This window comes from Mirounga angustirostris, unplaced genomic scaffold (genome assembly GCF_029215605.1).
Source record: "Mirounga angustirostris isolate CCGP_5_RB_7025 unplaced genomic scaffold, mMirAng1.0.hap1 SCAF_6, whole genome shotgun sequence".
In the NCBI taxonomy this organism is placed as follows: Eukaryota; Metazoa; Chordata; class Mammalia; order Carnivora; family Phocidae; genus Mirounga; species Mirounga angustirostris.
This window is the reverse complement of record NW_026991714.1, coordinates 139,566,643-139,590,556: the sequence shown is the minus strand read 5'-3', so window position 1 is coordinate 139,590,556 and position 23,914 is coordinate 139,566,643. Positions and strand designations below refer to the sequence as shown.

The following is a 23,914-nucleotide window of genomic DNA, read 5'->3' as shown; positions in this document are numbered from 1 at the left end:
TATGACAGCCAAGGGAGTTAGCAAGATACATCATAAGTATCTGCCACAACGTTTTATCAAAACTTCTTTTACCTATTTTTATTTTATTAAAATAAATTATCTCCCACTGAAGAACACTAGTTTCTATCACAAGGGTTGTTAGAAGGCTGAAGAAAAAAAAGGTAACTACCGACCTTCCTTACACTATTAAATTGAAAAGGAGTGAGAGACCCTGTATTTCACAGAATGCAAATATGTGTTACCTTCACATTGTAAAACTGATAAATTTTACAAAAATAATATACTGTGTTTTGTTTGAAGTTTGCACGTTGCTCCTCAAAAGTAAACAAGTTTCACAGAGAATACCACCTCACTCATTACATATTTATAGTATAGTTCATATCTCCATTAAATCATGTTTTAAGTGACCATTTCTGAGTTCCAGCTGTGGTTTAGGTCAGAGCCAGAACCCTGGCAAGATAAATAATGCAGTACCCCTTTGAATGAACATTTTGGCCCTGTTACTGAAGCCCTGTTCACTGTGTCTGCTCCTCCCCTCTCCCAGCTTACACCACAGGAAATGCATTCTTAAAATGGTCTCCATTTTCTTCCTTGGGCAATTGGTGGGGTGCATGGGAAAAAAAAAACTCTAGAAAGGGTGTGGACCCCCCAATTCCTGGGGCCCCCAGGAGCTCCACACTCTATGGACTGTCCACACTTGAGCAGAAATCTATCAACTACCTCGCTCAAGTCTTCCACGTTTCCAGTTGGTTTCACTCCAGGTAAGCCAGGGTTCCTGTCTCATCTCTCCCTGAAAGCTCTTGTTTCCCTTTAGATTTTTGGCTATTTGTTTACCCTGTAATCTCAATTCTCCAATGATTTCCAGAAAACTCATGGATTTGCAGTTTGTCCAGCTCTTGTTTCTTTCATTGTAAAGGTGGGAGCAATGCTCTTGCCAGCTCTCTATGTCCTTGAGCAAAAGCCTGAAATGCTATAACCCTTTTCATTTTCACTCCCTTGTTCTACTGATACAGTTTCTCCTTCTATTTACTATATTCTCCACCCAGAAAATTTTACCTCCTCCTTCACATTCCAGCTTAAGTATCCTCTTCTCAAACTTTCTTGATCCCTCCAAGGTAAATTAACCCTGCCCTCTTCAGTACTCTGTCAATATTTTCTTCATTCGAAACCATTATAAACTTATTGAACACTTACATTGTGGTACTGATGACATGGTCCCCAAAGAATTTCATTCTAGCAAAGGATACAGGCGAGTGCACAGATAATGCAAGGAAAAAATAGCATATAGGAAGAGAACTAATTTTAGTTTGAGAAGGTTATGAAAAATACACAAGATGTGATGTACAACTATATATTTAAAGTCAAACAAAAATTGACCTGTGAAGACGGAAAGGTTCCCAAGCATTTCAAATCACTGATACAGGAAATTAGTATATTATATTTTGGCTAGTGTCTCCACTGTTAGCCTGAAAGATACTTCCAGCAAAAACTATGTGATATTCATTTTCATTAATAGTACAAGCACTCAGAGCAAGATGGCAGAGGAGTAGGAGACCTAAATTTCATCTGGTCCCAGGAATTCAGCTGGATAGGGATCAAACCATTCTGAACACCTACAAACTCAACAGGAGATCAAAGAAAAGAATAGCAACAACTTTCTGAACAGAAAAGCAACCACTTTCTGGAAGATAGGACATGTGGAGAAGTGAATCCAAGGTGATATTTGGGAGGATAGATGGCGGGGGAGGGGGCCTCCATGGGCCACTTCTGGCAAATGATAGAGCAGTGGAGCACAAAATCGGAACTTTCAGAAGTCGGCTCCACTGAGGGACGTCGCTCCAGTGTCTGAGTGGGGGGTGAAACCCTCACTGGGACCATGTGGTCACAGGACCCTCAGGGTCAGAGAAAGACCAGGGGTGCCTGAGTGCGGCAGAGCTCCCAGGTATCGGAGCGGGAAAGGGGGCTGCAGAGACGGAGCTGAGGAGCGGGCTCTCAGCTCGGGGTTGCCATAAACTGTGATCCATGGCACAGTCGGGCCACTGCTCTTCCAGCAGGGACCCAACAAGCGGCAGATCCAGGGAGACTCCCCTTCTTCCCCCGAGAGGAGCGGCACGGGAGCGCACCGCAGGGATCTGCTGGGTTTGGAGACTCCACATGGGGTCATGTGCCAGAGACAGAAATGCTCGGTCACAGGCCGGGTGAGCACAGAGTGCGGCCGGAGACCGGGGAGACGGGAGTGATTGACTGCTTTTCTCCGGGGGCTCACTGAGGAGTGGGGCCCCGAGTTCTCAGCTCCTCCAGGGCGGAGACTGGGAGGCCGCCATTTTCACTCTCGTCCTCCAAAGCTGTACCGAAAGCTTGCAGGGAACAAAAGCTCCTGAGAGCAAACCTGAGCAGATGACAGCCCAACCCGGCAAGGGCGGGGCAATTGCCTCCAGCAAAGACATCTGAGAACCATGCAACAGGCCCCTCCCCCAGAAGATCAGCAAGAACAGCCAGCCAAGACCAAGTTTACCGATCAATGAGACTGGCAGAACTCCAGCGCTGGGGGAATACCACACACAAAACTAGATGCGAAATGGTTGAAAGACCTAAATGTGAGACAGGAGTTCATCAAAATCCTAAAGGAGAACACAGGCAGCAACCTCTTCAACCTCAGCCGCAGCAACTTCTTCCTAGAAACATCGCCAAAGGCAAGGGAAGCAAGGGCAAAAATGAACTATTGGGACTTCATCGAGATAAAAAGCTTTTGCACAGCAAAAGAAACAGTCAACAAAACCAAAAGACAACCGACAGAATGGGAGAAGGTATTTGCAAATGACATATCAGATAAAGGGCTAGTATCCAAAATCTATAAAGAATTTCTTAAACTCAACACCCAAAGAACAAATGATCCAATCAAGAAATGGGCAGAAGACATGAACAGACATTTTTCCAAAGAAGACATCCAAATGGCCAACAGACACATGAAAAAGTGCTCAATATCGCTCGGCATCAGGGAAATCCAAATCAAAACCTCAATGAGATATCACCTCACACCAGTCAGAATGGCTAAAATTAACAAGTCAGGAAATGACAGATATTGGCGGGGATGCAGAGAAAGGGGAACCCTCCTACACTGTTGGTGGGAATGCAAGCTGGTGCAGCCACTCTGCAAAACAGTATGGAGCTTCCTCAAAAAGTTGAAAATAGAGCTACCATACGATCCAGCAATTACACTACTGGGTATTTACCCCAAAGATACAAAGGTAGGGATCCGAACGGGTACGTGCACCCCGATGTTTATAGCAGCAATGTCCACAATAGTCAAACTGTGGAAAGAGCCAAGATGTCCATCAACAGATGAATGGATAAAGAAGAAGTGGTATATATATACACAGGAATATTATGTAGCCATCAAAAGGAATGAAATCTTGCCATTTGCAATGACGTGGACAGAACTGGAGGGTGTTATGCTGAGCGAAATAAGTCAATCAGAGAAGGACATGTATCATATGACCTCACTGATATGAGGAATTCTTAATCTCAGGAAACAAACTGAGGGTTGCTGGAGTGGGGTGGGGGCGGTGGGAGGGATGGGGTGGCTGGGTGATAGATACTGAGGAGGGTATGTGCTATGGTGAGCGCTCTGAATTGTGCAAGACTATTGAATCACAGATCTGTACCTCTGAAACAAATAAGACATTATATGTTAAAAAAAAAAATTTAAAAAAGAAAAAGCAGGTGGGGAAGAATGAAGGGAGGGAAATCGGAGGGGGAGATGAACCATGAGAGACGATGGACTCTGAAAAACAAACTGAGGGTTCTAGAGGGGAGGGGGGTGGGAGGATGGGTTAGCGTGGTGATGGGTATTAAAGAGGGCACGTTCTGCATGGAGGACTGGGTGTTATACACAAACAATCAATCATGGAACTCTACATCAAAAACTAATGATGTAATGTATGGTGATTAACATAACATAATAATAAAAAAAATAGTACAAGTACTCACTTAATAATTATTTAGTGATTTGAATGACTAGCTGTGCTTCCTAACAAGAATGGTTTTTTTTTCAGTATAAGCACACTGTAGAAAATAATTGCTTTAAGAATGATGATCCTAATTTCCTTGCCCTGCACTCAAAAGCCAAATAAATAAAACAAAGAAAAAATAATGAATACAATTCTATCTAGAAAGGCTATCTACAAAATACTGTACAAATTAGTATTCCAATTTTTCCCTTGCTTACAAAAATCATAAATAAGAACTACAGCAAAATGTACTTTCCTCATTCAGAACTATATAATTTATTTTTCTACTATTTCATACATACGCCAAACCCTGTTACTCTGTATTTCTAAGTGTATAATTGCATGATTTCAATGAACTAAAATACTGCTCTCACTTATCTAGAAATAAAAGTATCTCACAAAAGTACCACATCACATTAGAGATAATTATTATAGATGGTTATATCACTTAAGCAAAAATATAGTACAAATTAAAGTTGTCAGTTTTCATTGATGAAATAATGGAATCTTAGAACAAAAATTAAATATTTCTTGTTTATGACCAGAACCTGATACATAATTCGTGGTAGGGGAGAGGGAGGCAAGAAGCAGTACAAATAAAATGTAAGGCTCTTGTTAAAAATTTATTAAGAATTTCAAGATGGTGATAGCAGTGCATTAAACCAAGCATGATGCCCTTCTAGGCACACACCCAAGAAGGTGGCCCTACTTATGAATTTTGTATTCATCAAAATATTAGTAGTATCTCTGTCTTAGAACACAGAACTCTGATTTTAATGCATTGGTATTGAGACCAAAATAGCCTTCATTAATAGGAATTTCCCTAAGATCTTTATCCTTTCACCTCCTTTTTAAGTTTAGAGACTATTGGAGAAGGAATAAAAAATGGTTCTGTTCACCTTCTCTGAAGTCATAAACCTATGACACCTCAGTGGCTAGTCAAAGACATGATCATCTAACTTTAAATGTTTAAAATAATTCTACAGCAAATAATATATTTGTCTTAAATAAAAAGAAACAAAATGATCATTTTCCAAGATTAACAGACTTATTTGGAAATAAAAGTTTTAGAGAATCCTTTATCAATTTTTCATAATTTTACAGTTATTATAGTTAGAGTTGATGGATTTGTATCAAATACAGTACATTTATACCTAATGTAATATTATATAATTACATTATAATATTATATAATATTACATATTTAATATTATATAATATTATATATATCTATATAAATTAGAAAAAAATAATGTTTAGATACCATGAGACAACTGCGTTTTGGGGTTAATTTTTTTGAGGGGGAGGGTAAATCTTGAGAATAACAAATTATAAAAAGACAAAAATCAATCATAAAACTATTGAAAGCTGAGTAACAAGAGTGGGTTCATGTCTGGGCGCCTGGTGGCTCAGTCGGTTGAGCGACTGCCTTCGGCTCAGGTCATGATCCCAGGGTCCTGAGATCGAGTCCCACATCGGGCTCCCTGCTCTGCGGGGAGCCTGCTTCTCCCTCTCCCACTCCCCCTGCTTGTGTTCCCTCTCTCGCTGTGTCTCTCTCTGTCAAATAAATAAATAAAATCTTTAAAAAAAAAAAAAAGAGTGGGTTCATGTCTAGTGAAACAGAGAAAAATAAGAAACCACTTGAAAGGCTTAAATAACTACAGTTATAAAATAATAATGACAGATTCAAAAGAAGGGCAAGAAACATATGATTTATTATTTAACAAGCTATGGAGGATAATCATAAAAATAAAATAAAAATTTAATGTATGTGTTTTCCAAAAAAATTAAGAATGTTTCTTTTTTTAGAGAGATGCCAAAGACAAACATATTCTATGGGTTCTGTTAAAGCCTCCACAAAACTGCCATTTTTAAAAGGCTTAATTTTTTATGAGAATTGATAAAATGCAAGTAAACCTAGTTTAAAATAATATTGGTTGCTTAGCTAGCACAACACTAAACTTAAAAAGCAAAGCCTGTAATAATTAGTTTACAGCAAAAGTTCAACCCACAAAAGTTCTAAAAAGTCATTTTTACTTACAATTGGCATTGATCACCTTTGATTCCTTTAGTTGTGCAGAAACATTTTCCTGTGTGCATGTGACAAATATTTGCATGGCCACTGCATGTACAAGCTGTAAGTCAAAATGAAAATGATACTGAATATTCTCCATCACAAACATACATCACATTTCATTCAGGGTTTTATTTTTATACTGTGTATTTTCCCCTGGCCATCCATAAACTAGAGTTACCACATAAGTTATTTTTTATTAAAGGGAAGTAAATTCACTTATTTAAAAATTTTGTGAAACTCTTCAAAGTCTTTGGGGTATCCTGAAGTTTAGTATGGATCCAAGTATTATCGCATTCTTCTTTGGGCTCCTTTCCATTTCTCATTTGGTACATCTATTTAATGAAATGATTTCAAAGAGCACAAGGGTTTTGGAGTCAAACAGCTTAGATTCAAAATGTACATATATAATCACCCAGCCACCTTGGGCAATTTATTTAACTTCTCTGCTTTAGTTTATTCATCTGCAAAAAAAAAAAAAAAAAAAAAAAAAAAAAAAAACAAAAATAATAATACTTCGCTCTTAGTACTGACGTGAAGATTAAATGAGATCGTGTATTTTTAAATATCTAACACATATCAAGCACTTAATAAATACAGCTATTACTCCTACTACTATTACACTGCCAACAAAAATAAAAATATAATTATATATCATGTAAAAAAGCATGCCTCTTTATGCCCTCAAATCATCTTATTAGGCTTCTGAGATCATTCTCAGTTTTAATATTCCAGAATATTAACGGAAACATTCCAGGGCATAATAGTTACACATAGTCAATTTGGTTCAGATGAACTCATTTCATTTTCTTACTCTGCACTCCTTGTTAAAGAGTAGCATTCCAATTATTTGGGACACAAACTCCATACTTATTGTATCCAACATCCCAACAATTGGTAGGTTCTATTTCAGCATGCACAATCTCTCCTATATCTGACCCCTCCTTTTCACGTGGTAACCACTGTAATTGGTGGCATAGCATCATCATTCACCTTCTCTTACTAACACAGTGACATATCTGATCTTTCTACCATCGGTATTTCTAGGCACAATGCATTTTACAATCCTGAGACAATCTAAAGAGACCAGGCCAACCATGCTGCTAGCCCTTTCAAAACCTTCAGTGAGAACTGTGTCCCTGCAGCCTCCAGCTAGTTAAACCACTCTCTGATATAAAGGAAACAATGTGGCTTTTCCTTGATTTACATACATATATAAAAATTAGTGAGTCACTGGTTTTAATCAAAATATAAAATATTCTAGAACACTAAGTATCTTGCTAATTGTTTATGATTTTTTGCTTTGAAAAATATAGATGATTAATATAAAGTAAATACACACACCCCTACATACACATATGAAGTACGTTTTGGTACTAGGTAGATTCTTAACAACATGGTTTTTTGGCTAGAAGAAATTTCCACATAAAAGTATGACTTTTTTTCTTCCTAAAGAATATTTAAATAAATCAGCATAATTTTCCTTTAAGTTTGTAGAATTAACTATAGAAACCCACGATGCGAGAATTGCAGAAATGAATGACAAGGGATAGTATTGCAAGGAATAAAATAAATGAACAGCAAGCAATTATGGGACCCTAAGATATATTGATAACATGTAATTTCATAAATAGTAAATGAATATACCATGATATCTTAATATTAACTTGCAGAGGTTCATATTAGTTTGTCTTATATTCAGAACTTTACTAAAAATAATGATGCACATTAATATTTTAAAACTTAGATAAACCTTTTATTTACCCTTTATGACAGAACTGAATAAGAGTTATGTTTGCAGAGTTCCTTAAAAGAATTATCATTGTATAGTAGCTTTAATAATTCCTGAGACAAAAAAAAATTGTGTTAAAATACCTTTTAATGTGAGCTCATTTTGAAAGAATTCCCTTGTGGTTCTATACTTCAAGCTAAAATGACACAAATGTATTTTAAATTCAATTGTTTAAAATTTATACTTCATGACAGTGTTGAAATTATTCTGTTGTCAGCATTTGAGGTCATCTTTTTATGCTGAATAAGCACCTATGAAATCATCATACAGTGGCCTCTTGTTTGGCAAATTTTATATGATGATGATTTTATAGCCTAGACATACACTAAAGGGACACTATGTGGTCACATGTTATTTCTGTTCCCCTACAGTATAAAGTTGCAATATCAACTTATAACCAAGACTGAACAATAAGGATAGGAAACAAAAAAAAGATGCTATAAGGGTTATTCTAACAAGTTGTACATGAAGAATATACCTAGAAACATGAAACCAAAAAGTAGTCATGATTGGTAGCATTTGTTTCTACGTCAGTTTATGTGCCAAAGTCCCTTTCATTGCTACATCCTTGCTATCTGTTGAATACCTATAACAATAATTTCTGGAGGTTAGGAAATCATGTCGATTTAATATGCTTTGTATACTTCTAGCATATTATATTTAATATTTAGTAGATCTGCTATACATTATATTTCAAAGGAGTAAGAATTCTGACCAAAGGCAAATGTTCAAATAGCTGATCTAAAATTCTATTCTTCAAACTTACATTTTTATTTACAACTCTAAGCCCAAATTTTCATCAATGTGTGGTTTATGAAAAGGGAAAACTGAATACAGCTGTTTCTTTTTTATATAAACATGAAATGTTGATACCAACAATATCTTACCAATCTGAATTTTCTCATTAAAAATGCAAAAATTACAACTATTGCTATGGACCTGTTGTTGAGAGACTGTGATTTTTTTTTCTACTGAAAAAGTGATAGTTCTCGTAATTAAAAATGGGCCATCAATCGGACATACAGAGATTACTTTTAGTCAGGATATTTGACACCTGTACTTGCCTAAATAAAGAGTGACTAGTAAAACTCAGTTACTCAGCCATAGATCCAGTATTTACTAAATGGTCTGGGGTGTAAGGCACTGCTCTAGAACTGTAATTAAGATGGCAAACAAGGAGCGCCTGGGTGGCTCAGTCGGTTGAGCGTCCAACTCTTGATTTCAACTCAGGTCATGATCTCAGGGTCGTGGGATGGAGCCCCTTCAACAGACTCCGTGCTCAGCGGGGAGTCTACTTGAGGATTCTCTCTCCCTCTCCCTCTGCCCCTCCACGCCTCTCCCTGCTTGTGTACTCTCTCTCTCAAATAAATAAATAAATCTTAAAAAAAAAAAGTGGCAAATAAGAATCTAGAACTTAAGTAACTGGAACCTTCAAGCAAATGGCACTGTTTCAAGGATTTCAGTAAAAGTTAGAAAGTCATAAAGTGACAAGAGGGCTGTAATATTTATATTTTATATTCCAAAGCTGTCCAACATATTCAAAAATTGAAAGAAGAAACTCTAACCATCTATTCTAACTATATCCCTGGGTCCAAACCTGGCCCATTTCCTATTTTTGTACAACCCATAAGCTAAGAATGGTTTTTACATTTTTAAAGGATTGTGAAGAAAGAGAAGGAGGTAAAGGTGGAAATAAAGGAGGGAAGGAGGCAGATGAGGCAGGGGCAGCAACCATAAGTGGCCCACAAAAAACACAATTTACTATTTAACCCTTTAAAGGAAAAAAAGCATGCCAATCCCTGATCTACAATCACAAACCCTGGAATCACATAATTTGTCAGTTTTCCATTCTGATTTAATTTTAAAAACTGAAACCATATTTAAAACAAGTTAGTTTTTTTTTTTCCTAACAGAACAGGGTTAAGCAAAAACATTCAAATATTAAAAATTTCACCAAAATAAATTTTAACTCAACTTCTAGAATTGTATTCTTAATATTCTGTGTTTACTTTTATAAAAGAGTAATTTTAATCTTGTTTCATTATCTTTGATTAAAGAATAAACCTTTAGTCATATTTTATTTTCTTACTCTAGCTGGGTAGATTTCTTGACTGCTGCTAATAACTACCATTAAAAGTATTTAAGGGTGCCTGGGTGGCTCAGTTGGTTAAGCGACGGCCTTCGGCTCAGGTCATGATCCCGGAGTCCCGGGATCGAGTCCCACATCGGGCTCCCTGTTCGGCGGGGAGTCTGCTTCTCCCTGTAACCCTACCCCCTCTTGCGCTCTCTCTCTCACTCTCTCTGTCTCTCAAATAAATAAAATCTTTAAAAAAGTATTTAAACCCTTTAAAATTGACCTCTTATACTTTATTTAGTCTGGTTTTCATTCATCTAAAAAAATAGAACAAAATATTAAGGTCCTGGGCTATAAATGAGACATTTAAGAATGACACATTACTAGAAGCTATTCACAAAGATTACTACTTGCTTCAAGTTCAAATTCTTAAATTCCAACTGACTGAATTTTTATTGTACCAAAATGAATCTGCATTGTTTTCAATGAGGTTACTTTAAAAGATTGCTTTGAATAGATATTAGATGATGAATCAAAGAATCTGAAAAAATGTTGAGTATTATGTTAAAAATATAAAACATATTTTGTAACATAATAACAATAACAATATTTTATATCTATATGACTGTACTATTTCTGAAGTATTTTTTTTAAAGATTTTATTTATTTATTTGAGAGAGAGAGAATGAGAGAGAGCACATGAGAGGGGGGAGGGTCAGAGGGAGAAGCAGACTCCCTGCTGAGCAGGGAGCACGATGCGGGACTCGATCCAGGGACTCCAGGATTATGACCTGAGCCGAAGGCAGTCATTTAACCAACTGAGCCACCCAGGCGCCCTGAAGTATTTTCATGCACATTACTTCTTTAATCTTTTGCCACACATATTATACCCATTTGACAGAGGAACAATTTCAAAGAAATGAAAAAAAAAATACCAACTTTTATATGGGATTTGATAAATTGATAACAGTCATCATATAAAAAGATAAACATGCAAGAAAAGCCAGGAAAACACTAAAAAAGAAAAGCTTAAAAAAAAAAAGAACCAGCCTACTAGACATTAAAACATTTATAAGTCCTCTACAATAAAAACACTGAGATACTGGCACATCAAGAGACAAACAGATCAGTAGAGTAGAACAGAAAATCCATAAATAGAACCAAATACATATGAAACTTTAGAATATAAAAAGCTTGTATATTAAATCAGGGATCAAAATGAATATTTTAAAATAAATGTCAATAGGACAACTGGTGAAAAAGGTAAATTTAGATCTATACCTCACACCATACACAAAATTAAACTCCAAAAGCTTAGTGATCTAAGTGTAAAAAAGTAAAACCACACAAGTAACAGAGGAATTTCATAGGTAACTTGGATAACTTGGATGTAAGAAAAAGTATTCTAACTCTAACTCGAGAGTGATAATTTTGATGAGATTAAAATATAAAGACTTCAACATGGCAAAAACAAACAAACAAAAAATCACCATAAGCAATGCCAAAGGACACATATTGGAGAAAACTGTTCAACAGATGGATAATAATCCTAATAAGTAAAGAACTCTCATTAAATTAAGAGGATAAAAATATCTCAACAGAAAATTGAGCAAAAAACAGACAATTCACATAAAACATAAAAATGCTCCTTAAATGTATGAAGATAAGATTAATTTCACACATAAGAGAACTAAAAATTAAAATGTTCATCTATCAGACAAAAGTTAAAAAGTATAAAAATATTTTCTGTTCACAAAGCTATATGGAAACAGATACTCTCTCATACACTGCTAGTAGGAGTACAGACTGGTACAATCATTACTAGCAATACAATGTATGTGTTTATCTCTTAACCCCACATGCTCCATTCTTGGAATTTATCTTGAAGATACACCCCTTACAGTACAGATATATATATGCACACAAAAGTTTCCACTACACCACTACTGATATTTGAAATTATTGGAATTCACCTAAATATTCATCATTGGAGAATAGTTGAATAAGCTATAGTATATCCTCATAATGTAGTACTAGGTAGGTATAAAAACAATGAGGAAGATCTCTGTAATGTGGAATGATTTCCAAGTTATATTATTAAATGACAAAAAAAAACAGTACAACAGAACATGTTAGCCTTTGTGTAAAAAATTGAGAAAATATGCATGTTTCTGCATATTTAATTTTAAAAATAACATAGGGAGAATAAACCAGAGACTGGTTTGAGATAGGTTACTTACAGGGCATGAGTGAGAATGTCATGAAAAGAATAGGGGGAAATTGACTTTTTGTACATTCACGACTTTGAGGACCGTGTTAATATTTCACGTATTCAAAAAAGAAAATTACATCAACAATACTGGTGGGGTGCAGGTGGCCCTAAAGCTGACTAAACACAGAAATAAATGAATGGCCCCTACTCAAATGACTAACAACCACACTGAGGAGGGAAAAAGAATGAACACAAGTACTTCTGAAACACAATTACAGACTATATGTCCTCATACTGAAGACAAAATAAATAAATAAATGTTAAACTCTCATTAGTAGACTTCCTTTTCACAGAGGTATGGTTTAGCAATTCCAAAACTACTTTCTGTGCATTTTAAGATTGAGGAAATTTAAAAATATATATTGTGGATAATGAAAGTCAGCTTAAAAATTTGGACAATAGGAAGAACAGAATGAACCCTGTAGTAAGGGACAGAAAATGAGGTATTAGTGTAAACTCATGGGGTTTTTTTTTTTTAAGATTTTATTTATTTTATTTTGGAGAAAGAGTGCAAACATGGGGAAGAGCAGAGGGGGAGAGAGAGGGAGGTGGAAAGTATCCCAAGCAGATTCTGAGCTGAGCACAGAGCCCAAGGTGGGGCTTAATTTCACTACCCCGAGATCATGACCTGAGCCGAAACCAAAAGTTGGACTCGTAACTGACTGAGCCACCCAGATGCCCCTAAACTCATGGATTTTAGTGTAAAATATAGGTAAATGTAGAAATGTGTATCAATGTGTGTAGTTATGTACATGTATAAGAATATATGTGTTTATGGGTAGACAAGTAAGCATGTGTGCACACTGTATTCTCCAGTTCTGTCTGTTGAGATGATCTAGAAATAAAATTGTCTTTGTAGCAAAGAGCCCACTAAAGGAACCAAGGCTGCTTAAGAAATGCCAGCTTCCAGTCTGGGCAGGGAAAAGTACAAGATGGTGGCAAAAATACAAGAAAATGCTCAAAGAATGATAAAGAGTATATAAGTAGATATATGAAAAATGGATGGAAAGACAGATGATACAAAAATAGACAGATACACAGATACATTAATAAATACATAAATAAGATAACACAAACTAGAGAAGAAAAAGCTTTTCATTGTAAAAGAAAGCCAAAATAATTAGTATAGAAAGAATGATAGAAAATCACCATTTGGTAAAAATCATAAAATTAGTAGGTAAAAGTTTAAGAACTAATGTAATACTCACAGTCTCAAAGTATCTCCTAAAAGATATTTTTTTCATTAAAGGATAATATAGTAACTTTAGAGTGAAGAAATCTGGCAGACAATACTTCATCCAAATGCCCCTATTGAACATTACCATTAATGGAAGGATGATAGCATGTGGCTCATGATATGGTGAGAAGAATTTAGCATAACTTCAGTGATATTCCTGCCAAAAGTATGCAATCAGAATATAATCATGAAGAAATGTCAAACAAAGACATATTTCATACAAAGCACATGCTATACACACACACAAAAAAAGGACTATAATCCTAAACAATGTCAATGTCACTTATTAAAAAAAAAGACTCAAGAAATGTTCCAGATTCAAGAAGGCTAAAGAGACATAAAAATGAATGCAACCAGTCATCTTGGATTTTCTTTTCTCTAAAGAACAACACTGGGACAATTAGTAAAATCTAAATAAGGTCTATATTTAGTAACAATATGCACCAAGGTTCATTTCCTGATTTCTGTAACTGTAATGTAATTAAGAAAATTCATAGTTTTTAGAAAATATCACTAAAGTATTTAAGGGATAAAGGCCCATCAAGTCTGCAATGTTTAACTGAAACAGCAAGACAGAGAGGAGACTTGAAGGAACTCTGTGAATTTACTTGCAACTCTTCTGTATTAAATTATGTCAAAACAAAAAAAATTAAATAGACCTTTTCGATTTTGAAAAGATTAAACATTTATACACCTAAAAAAATAAATAAAATACATGTTTATGTTTTTGACTTGTAAGTCAATAACAACATTATGTTTAACAACTTTGAGGTGTTCTCTTTTTCCCTATGTGTTAAGGGTTTTGTTTTTTCCATTTTGAGTAGAAGGGATGTTGTTAGCAATATGTCAAGTAAACAGCTCCATATCTCAAGAAAACATTAATTATTTCTCTTCCTATAAAGGGAATAAAAAGGTAGATAACAAATGGAGACACTGTATGGAGGGTATAGAGATTGTAGGGAGGGTATTCATTCATTCATTCAACAAATATTTAATAAGAAGCTATTCCATTTCAGCTAACCTGTAACATCCAACAGCAAAAGAAGAGAAGAATCATGGGAGCTTTTTCTTTGCTTTTTTTTTATTTTATTATATTATGTTAATCACCATATATCACATCATTAGTTTTTGATGTAGTGTTCCATGATTCATTGTTTGCGTATAACACCCAGGGCTCCACGCAGTACGTGCTCTCTTTAATACCCATCACCAGGCTAGCCCATTCCCATTCCCCCACCCCACTCCCCTCTAGAACCCTCAGTTTGTTTCTCAGAGTCCACAGTCTCTCATGGTTCGTCTCCCCCTCCGATTTTCCCCCCTTCATTTTTCCCTTCCTGCTATGTTCTTCTTCTTCTTTTTTTTAACATATAATGTATTATTTGTTTCAGAGGTACAGGTCTGTGATTCATCAGTCTCAAACAATTCACAGCACTCACCATAGCACATACCCTCCCCAGTGTCTATCACCCAGCCACCCCATCCCTCGCACCCCCCCCACTCCAGCAAACCTCAGTTTGTTTCCTGAGATTAAGAAGAAGAATCATGGGAGCTTAACTGGTATTATCATTAACTAAGATGGGGTGAAAGGAGAATATTTTTAAATAATAAAGTCGCTGAATTCAGTTTTTGAACTAATCAATATGAACATTTTGGGGATTAATAGCATTATAGCTTAGTTGTCTTACATTTAGAACAAGGTATAATATAAAGCATGCAATTAATGATAATCTTATAAAATTGTAACTTATAAATTGAACTCAACTCCAAAGGGCCTACCCAGATCGTTCCATCAGGATTAATCTATTTGTCCCTGGTTCTATCATTCAACCTCTTCATAACGCCATTATAGCACCCTTACAATGTAGAGAAATCAAGCCCTAGCACAGTCTTTTGCATATAGTTAGCACTCAATAATTGTTTGTGAATTCAAGGATAATCCATCATTGCAAAGTAATGCAGTGTATAGACTGTTGAGTGAGACGTTCTAGTCAATGAAAGTTTCACTTATTTTCTTTTACTAAAATTTATAAGTCAAACTGGATATTATATGACAAAAACAATACTGTTACAAAGTCTAAATCATACATTTTTATTAACATACTTAAGTCTACTGATGTTACAAATTGTAATAATAAAAATAATAGCAATAATGGCAATAATAGCATTCTAGAGTTAACATTTGCCAGAAACACATATTGTTTCTTATGTAAAGTACCTCATTTAAGCCTCACAATAAATTAAATTAGTCACATAATTTTTAAGTGAGGAAACTGAGACAATAAGAGGTTAAAAAATTACCCAAGGTGACAGTGGCATTGCCTGGATATGGACCCAAGCAATATGATTCCAAAGCCCAAGCTGTTTACAATGTTATATTCTTCCATAGCTACAAAGATGATTGATAGATGATAGATGATAGATAGAAAGATAGATAATTAATAGATAGATAGCAGCTCCAGGGCAAATTTGTATCAAAGAATCTTTTTGGACATCAATGAGAAATAAAATAATTTTAATAATAAACCGCTTTTTAAAAAGTTTTTGTTCCAAGTTTTTATTTAAACTCCAGTTAGTTAATATAGAGTATAATATTAGTTTCAGGAGTAGAATTATTGATTCATCACTCAAATATAATACCCAATGCTCATCACAAGTGCCCTCCTTAATACCCATCACCCATTTAACCTATCCGCCCACCCATCTCCCCTATAGCAACCCTCAGTTTGTTCTCTATAGTTAAGAGTCTCTTTATGGGAATTTCCCTCTCTCTTTTCTTTTTTTCTCTATGTACATCTGTTTCATTTCTTAAATTCCACATATGAGTGAAATCATATGGAATTTGTCATTCTCTGGGTGACTTATTTCACTTAGCATAATACAATCCAGCTCCATCCACATCCTTGCATATGGCAAGATTTCATTCTTTTTTATGGCTGAATAATATTCCATTGCCTATATACATCTATCACATCATCTTTATCCATTTCCATCAGTTGAAGACACTTGAGCTCTTTCCATAGTTTGGCTATTGTTGATAACGTTGCTATAAACATCAGGGCGCCTGTGCCCCCTCAATTCAGTATTTTTGTATCCTTTGGGTAAATACCTAGTAGTGTCATTGCTGGATCATAGGATAGTTCTATTTTTAACTTTCTGAGGAACTTACATGCTGTTTTCCAGAGTGGCTGCACCAGTTTGCGTACCCAGCAACAACGTAAGAGAGTTCCCCTTTCTTGGCATCCTTGCCAACATCTGTGGTTACGTGTGTTGTTAATTTTAGCCATTCTGACAGGTATTTATTTATTTATTTATTTGAGAGAGAGAGAGGGAGAGAGAGAGCAGGGGAACGGTCAGAGGGAGAGGGAGAGAGAGAGAATCTCAAGCAGACTCCGTGATGAGTGCAGAGCCCGACACAGGGCTCAGTCTCACCACCCTGAGGTCATGACCTGAGCCGAAATCAAGGGTCAGTTGCTTAACTGACTGAGTGACCCAGGCACCCCCGACAGTTACTAATAACCCACTTTTAATAGTTAATTGTAATAAAAGAATAGCTATGAATATGCCATAGTCTAAAAACAATCTGAGGAAAATCTACAAGTACATTTATTAATATCGGCAACAATGTTAAATTGACTTTAGTAGACTGAATTTAAAAAATAATCTCTGAATCTGCAGGACCTCTAAAGCCTCACCATTCTAATATAAATCTATTTCCTTCTTTCCCTTACTATCAACAGACTTTGAATTTTAATAAATGCATATACTAATGAAAAATGAACTTTTCTCAATAAGGTGAACTAAAAATAAAGAAACAGCAGTAAATTTATACTTCTCATTTTTTATAAATTGATTTTAGCCACAGCTGCATTAAAAATAATTCACCAAATGTGACATACTGTTGATTTAGTTAGATAGCTAATGTGGCCCTAAGAAATAAAAATGGGGCGCCTGGGTGGCTCAGTTGGTTAAGCGACTGCCTTCGGCTCAGGTCATGGTCCCGGAGTCCTGGGATCGAGTCCCACATCGGGCTCCCGGCTCAGCGGGGAGCCTGCTTCTCCCTCTGACCCTCTCCCCTCTCATGCTGTTTCTCTCTCTCTCTCTCAAATAAATAAATAAATGAAATCTTAAAAAAAAAAAAGAAAAAAGAAATAAAAATGACTTTCATATATTACATCACCATAGAGAAGTCAGAGACAGCAAAATAATATCTTGCCAACTTTAGGAAACAAGGAAACTATAAGGAATTATTTAAAGCTCCATAAACTACCAGAGAATGTGCAGTAGTGAATAAGATAAGCATTTATCTTTCATCCCCTTTAATTTTCCATTGCATTATGCCTCAGCTTGCCAGATGTGTAATGTCAGCAACAAAAATGAATATGGAATAACTGAACTTAGTTTTAAACCTAGCAGAGAAGTATCATCCCCAAAGGGGAACATATTTCTAAAAGCACTTATGCCTATTGGAGTGATAAAACTTACCATTCTAATTTAAAACACTTTGTAGCTAAGATAGTTATTCAAATGTTCCTTTTGACTATATTGGCAAAAAATTAATACTTTGGTAATCCTCATGACATTGCATTTGGCAGTGGATTCTTAGATATGCACCAAAAACACAAGCAACAAAAAAATAAATAAATAAACGACTTCATCAGAATTGGAAACTTTTGTGTTTCAAAGGACACTATAAAGAAAGTGAAAAGGTAACCTACAGAATGGGAGAAAATATTTGCAAAATATATATCTGATAAGGGCTTCGTATCTGGAATATATAAAGAACCCTTACAGTTCAATGACAACATCAAACAACCCAAATAAAAAATGGGCAAAGGACTTAATAGACATTTCTCCAAAGATCTACAAATGGCCAATAAACACATGAAAAGACACAGGAACCTGAACAAATATAGCACGCCCATGTTCATCGCAGCATTACTCACAATACCAATAGTTGGAAGCAACTCAGGGGTCCATTAATGGATGAATGGATAATGTATGTGTATGCATATACACATACAATAACATACACATACAACAAATATTATTTGGCCTTTAAAAGGAAGGACCTGACACATGTTACAACATGAAAGAAACTTGAAGACAATTACACTAAGAGAAATAAGCCAGTCATTAAAGGACAAATACTGTACAATTCCACATATTTCAGGCTATCTAGAGAAATCATATTCATAGTGACAGAAAATAAAACGGTGGTTGTCAGGAGCTGGAGTAAGGGTAATGGAGAATTATTATTTAATGGGTACAGAGTTTCAGTTTTGCAAGATGAGAAGAGTTCTGGAGATGGATGGTAATGATGATTTCACAACAAAGTAAATGTACTTAATGCCTTTGTGCTATACACAAAAACATGGTAAAAATAGTAAATTTTATGTTATGTATATTTTACCACCACAATTAAAAAAATAATAAATTGTTCTAAAATGGGCAAAGGACTTCAACAGATATTTTCCAAAGAAAATATACAATGGCCAACAACCACATGAAAAGACAGTTAACATCACTAGTCATTAGGGAAATGCAAATCAAAACCACAATGGGATATCATTTCATATCCACTAGGATGATTAAAATTTTTTAAAAATGGAATATAGCAAGTGTTGGCAAGGATGTGGAGAAATTGGAATCCTCTACGTTTCTGGTGGGAATGTAGAATGAGGCAGCCACTATGGAAAAGAACTTGAACAATTTGGCAATTCCTCAAAAAGTTAAACGTAGAATTACCACAATCCCTCTCCTAGTTTATGCACAAAAGAACTGAAAACCAGTATTCAAACAAAGATTTGTACAGTAAAGTTCACAGCAGCATTATTCACATTATGTAAGCAGTGTTAACATTCTTTGATAGGCCAGGCCCTGGGCCAGCTCCCTGTTTAATAGTCTTCATCTTTTCCTAACCAACAATAGAGGCTTTTCTGTGGGTGCTGTATGGGCAACCTCCAAGTAGAAATAGAAGATTAAAACATAGGGACAAGGACCAACCTAGAGATAAAAAAGGATTACTATAAAATTACAATTTAAAAGGAAGTTTATAACATAATAAAAAATATTAATAAAAAAAGGAAAACCTAAAAATTCTCTAAAAAGTAAGAGAAAAAAGCAGGAGGATAGAGAGGAAGATAGAGAAAAGTCGAGTTTAGTGAACAAAAAAATGTGATGAGAATAGCACTTTAAATGCTCTTTTAATGTACTTCAATTCCCTTATGTGTGCCCCTATATATATGATCTCATTTGATCTTCATCATCTCCCTTTTACATATGAGAACAATGCGGCACTGAGAAGTTGAGTGGTTATGGTCACACACGTGAACAGTGGCGGGAGGATTTCAGCCCAGGATTGATTCCAAACCCAAAAAAGCTTATCTGATGTAAGGCATACACAAAACCATTAATTATTTCTTATATCTAAAGTCAAAACAATTAACATTATTATTAAAAAACAATCAGCAGTGAATTTTTTGAATAGTGAGACTATAGGCGATTTTTAATGTATCTGCATTTGCTAATTTTCCATGTATTCATTTTGAAATAAGAAAAAAACTTTTTAAAGTATATCAGAGAATTGTTATAGTTCATATCTCCCCTAATGAATAAATACTACCTTCTAAAAATACTGAAACTTAATGGAGGACGCCTGGGTGGCTCAGTCGGTTAAGCATCTGCCTTCAGCTCAGGTCAGGATCCCAGGATCCTGGGATCGAGCCCCGCATCAGGCTCCCTGCTCAACAGTGAGCCTGCTTCTCCCTCTCCCTCTGATCCTCTCCCCGCTCATGCTCTCTCTGTCAAATAAATAAAATCTTAAAAAAAAAAACCTAATGGAAAAAATTTTCTTTTATAAAATATATTTTCCACAAGAGTTGTATCTTTCTCAATTTTCTTTTCTGTGGTAAAAATACACCAAAGTAAAAGAAAAAATACTTACCTGTGCACTGTCCTCCATTAGTTGGATCCCCGTAATAACCTGGCATGCAGTCTTGACACTGCTTTCCTGTGGTAAGATTTTTACACTGTTCACACACGTTATTATTGATGCAAGTGCTATGTCCATTACACTGGCAAGCTAAAGAAATGAGTAAAAAATATGATAAATACCTACAAAACCATAGCAAGTATAATAGCTATCAAGACAAATAATTTATTTTACAAATTTGAATGGTAGCAAAGTCCAAAGGACATTTCCCAAGTTTTATTTTTTTATGTAAAATATATGTGGCTCAAAATATTAATGCAGGACAATATATATAATAAATTGTGTTGAAATTTTGCCATATGTTCTATAAAATATAGGGGAAAGAGATAAAGTAAAACATAACAGTTATAGCTAAAAAGGGAATACTTATTTTTTTTGAGAGGGAGTGGGAGAGAGAGAGTGCACATGAGCAGGGGTGAGGGGCAGAGGGAGAGGGAAAGAGAGAATCTTAAGCAGGCTCCATGCCCAGCACGGAGCCCAATAAGGGGCCCCATCTCACGACCTTGACATCATGACCCGAGATAAAATCAAGAGTCAGACACTTAAGTGACTGAACCACCCTGGTGCCCCAAATAGTAATACTTAGCACGTTCCTTAAAGATTCAAGTGAATATTATGTCTAGAAGTTATACAAACACAAGAATGAATAATATAGCTTTGGTAAAGAATGTTAAAATGCATCTTAATTATATTTACACACAATAACAAAGGATCAATAAATATAGAAAACTGTGTGGCTACAGGTCCTTCAAAAAGCTCCATGTATGATTAACAGAAATAGCACTTTTAAGTTAATTTGCATAAAAGCAAATTATCGTCTTATTTTCTTTGGATAAGAAAAGCTTCAAAGCTTAATCAAAATTCTATTTGAATGTGAACTAAACAGAATCACATTTAAAGCATGAGACTTTTTTATGTGTTTTATGTGTAATATAAGATTTAATAAGTTCTGGTAATAATTTTACAGGAGCATTTCAGATGAGAGATAAAGTTCATATATGAAAGCTCATGCCTTTCGTCCTATTTGGAGCATAATGACTTAGTTTCATAACTGCTTGCCCAAACACCATCATCATTGCCACCCTCATAATCATTTTCATCACTATTACAACTAAGATAGCATTTAATTGAGCTTTCTCTTACTTTAGCCAGGGAAGCCAATATTCAGTCAATTTCAATTGTTTGTGGCCAGCATCTCTTCTGATTGGTCAGAGTACATTTTGTATCAGTCTTAGAATATATAAATACCACTCTATTGCCAGATAGTATATCAGGTGGTATACCTAAATTATATCATTTAATCCTCACAATGATTCTATATGGAAGGCACTACACCGGGGACCATTTCTAAGATAAGGAAGCCTGGGTTAAGCAACCACCCAAAGTAAAACAGCTAATCAATGGCAGAAACAAACACAAAATCAGAAAGTACGAATCAAAAGACAGACATTAAATACCATACCTCTTGTATGTAGAAAATTTGAAAGTGAGAGGGAAATCCTAAGAGAGTAACATAGGTTCATCCACAAGAGCTAACATCAAAGGGTAAAGAAATACACAGGCAAGAACAGTAAAAACTAAACACCTATACCTTATAGAAATTTTCAGAGCCATAACTCTACTGTAAGACAGTATAGAAATAACATAAAGTCATCATGGGAAAATGCTAAATAATCTCCATCATCCTCTTTATAAAACTGAGGAAAATTATAACATAGTTTTCACATTTTATATTACATTATGAAACAATGAGGAAATTTAGAACAAGGAAACATGTTCACAATAATTTAAGTGAAATCAAGATACAAAACATTACATTTAGAATGACAATTTTGTTTTAAAATGTGTAAGTATGGGATGCCTTGGTGGCTCAGTTGGTTAAACATCCTACTGACTTGATTTCAGCTCAGGACATGATCTCAAAATCCTGAGATCTAGCCCAGCATCAGGCTCCATGCTCAGCGGGAGTCTCCTTCTCTCCCTCTCCCTCCCTCACCCTTTACCCCTCCCCCTGTTCGCTCTCTCAAGGGCTCTCTCTCTCTCTCTCTAAAATAAACAAATTAATTTAAAAAAATAAAAATAAGGAGACAAACCATAAGAGACTCTTAATCTTAGGAAACAAACTGAGGGTTACTGGAGGGGAGGGCGTGGGGGATGGGTTTACTGGGTGATGGACATTGGGGAGGGTATGTGTTGTAATGAGCACTGGGTATTATATAAGACTAATGAATCACAGACCTGTACTCCTGAAACAAATAATACATTATATGTTAATTAATTGAATCTAAATAAAAAATAAAAATAACAAAGTTTAAAAAAACAAAATGTTTAAGTATGCCTATGGAAAAGTTAATATAGGTTATCTTAGTTTAGTAAGATTTTTTGCATCATCAATTTTCTATAATAAATTCATATTGCTTCCATAATAAGAAATAATAATGTTAAGAACTTTAATTTTTTAACACTTGTTTAAAAGTGTAAGTTACTGTTTCATAGAAATTTTATTATGTGACACCACTAATTAATTCAGTCAGGTAAAAACAAAATTTATTGAGTGCCCACTACATGTAAAGCATTACCTGAAAAAGTTAAAATAACAAATGGGTTACTATATGTATTTTATGAACCTCCTGGCGATATATTTTCATCATAAAAACAAATGCTTTAACTTCTGAATAAGAAGCAATCACATCTAACATCCTCCCGTTAGCTCACCACTAAAATAAGAAGGAAACTTGCCAGCAACTACAGGAATTTGGGTATGGTGACAATGACACAAATTAAAGAAAGTAGTAAACTACAATATCTCTGGAAATTAAAAGAGGATCCCTGGTGTAATTCCACTCACTGTCTCTTCCTGAAAATGAGAAGTTCAGAAGGCAGTTCTGAGCCATAGGGCAATCATGAAGCATATTATTGGCATGATGCCATACAGCTCATGGAAAGTGTGATACAGGAATTTCAAATGTTTGGGGTAATGAATATACCACACAAAAAGCTGGTACAATTTAGACCTAACTGCAGACAGAATTTCCAAGGGAAAAAAGAAGAGGGGGGTGGTCACTGTCATAGCTTGTAACTAGCATGGTAATAATGGCAAAAGAGAAAGTATGTTACAGAAAGTGGAACCCAGGCATAATGGCTGTAGCAAACACAGACAAGAAAAGGATACACAATAAGCCTATGATTATGTTTTATTCCTACTAGCATCAGGGTGCTGGAGCAATGAGTTAATAGAAGCTTGCATCTAACAGTTCTTGCAGGATACATTGTTACTTGAAAGGTTCTAATAACAACCTGGCTGAGGAACATGAATAAAGCTAAAGAGAAGCTATCCATACTGTTTTGTCTAAATTTTAAAACCAGCCCAGATGGTTCTTTATCTCTGGATACACAAACAGATTAAAAAAAAAAAAAAAAAAGGAAAGAAAGAAGAAAGAAAGAAAGAAAGAAAGAAAGAAAGA

The 23,914-nt window shown here is 35.3% G+C and overlaps 1 protein-coding gene across 2 annotated transcripts in view; it reads right to left on the bottom strand.

Annotated features, from left to right (window-relative positions):
- The window catches only part of ATRNL1 (attractin like 1), an 804,411-nt gene that overhangs the window by 565,883 nt on the left and 214,614 nt on the right, over window positions 1-23,914 (bottom strand). For both annotated transcript variants that reach the window (XM_064595308.1, XM_064595309.1), the window contains exons 19-20: window positions 20,403-20,540; window positions 6,052-6,145 (exon numbers count right to left, since the gene is read on the bottom strand). In XM_064595308.1, coding sequence (XP_064451378.1) covers window positions 6,052-6,145; window positions 20,403-20,540 — 232 coding nt within the window. The remainder of the gene's footprint in view (window positions 1-6,051; window positions 6,146-20,402; window positions 20,541-23,914) is intronic.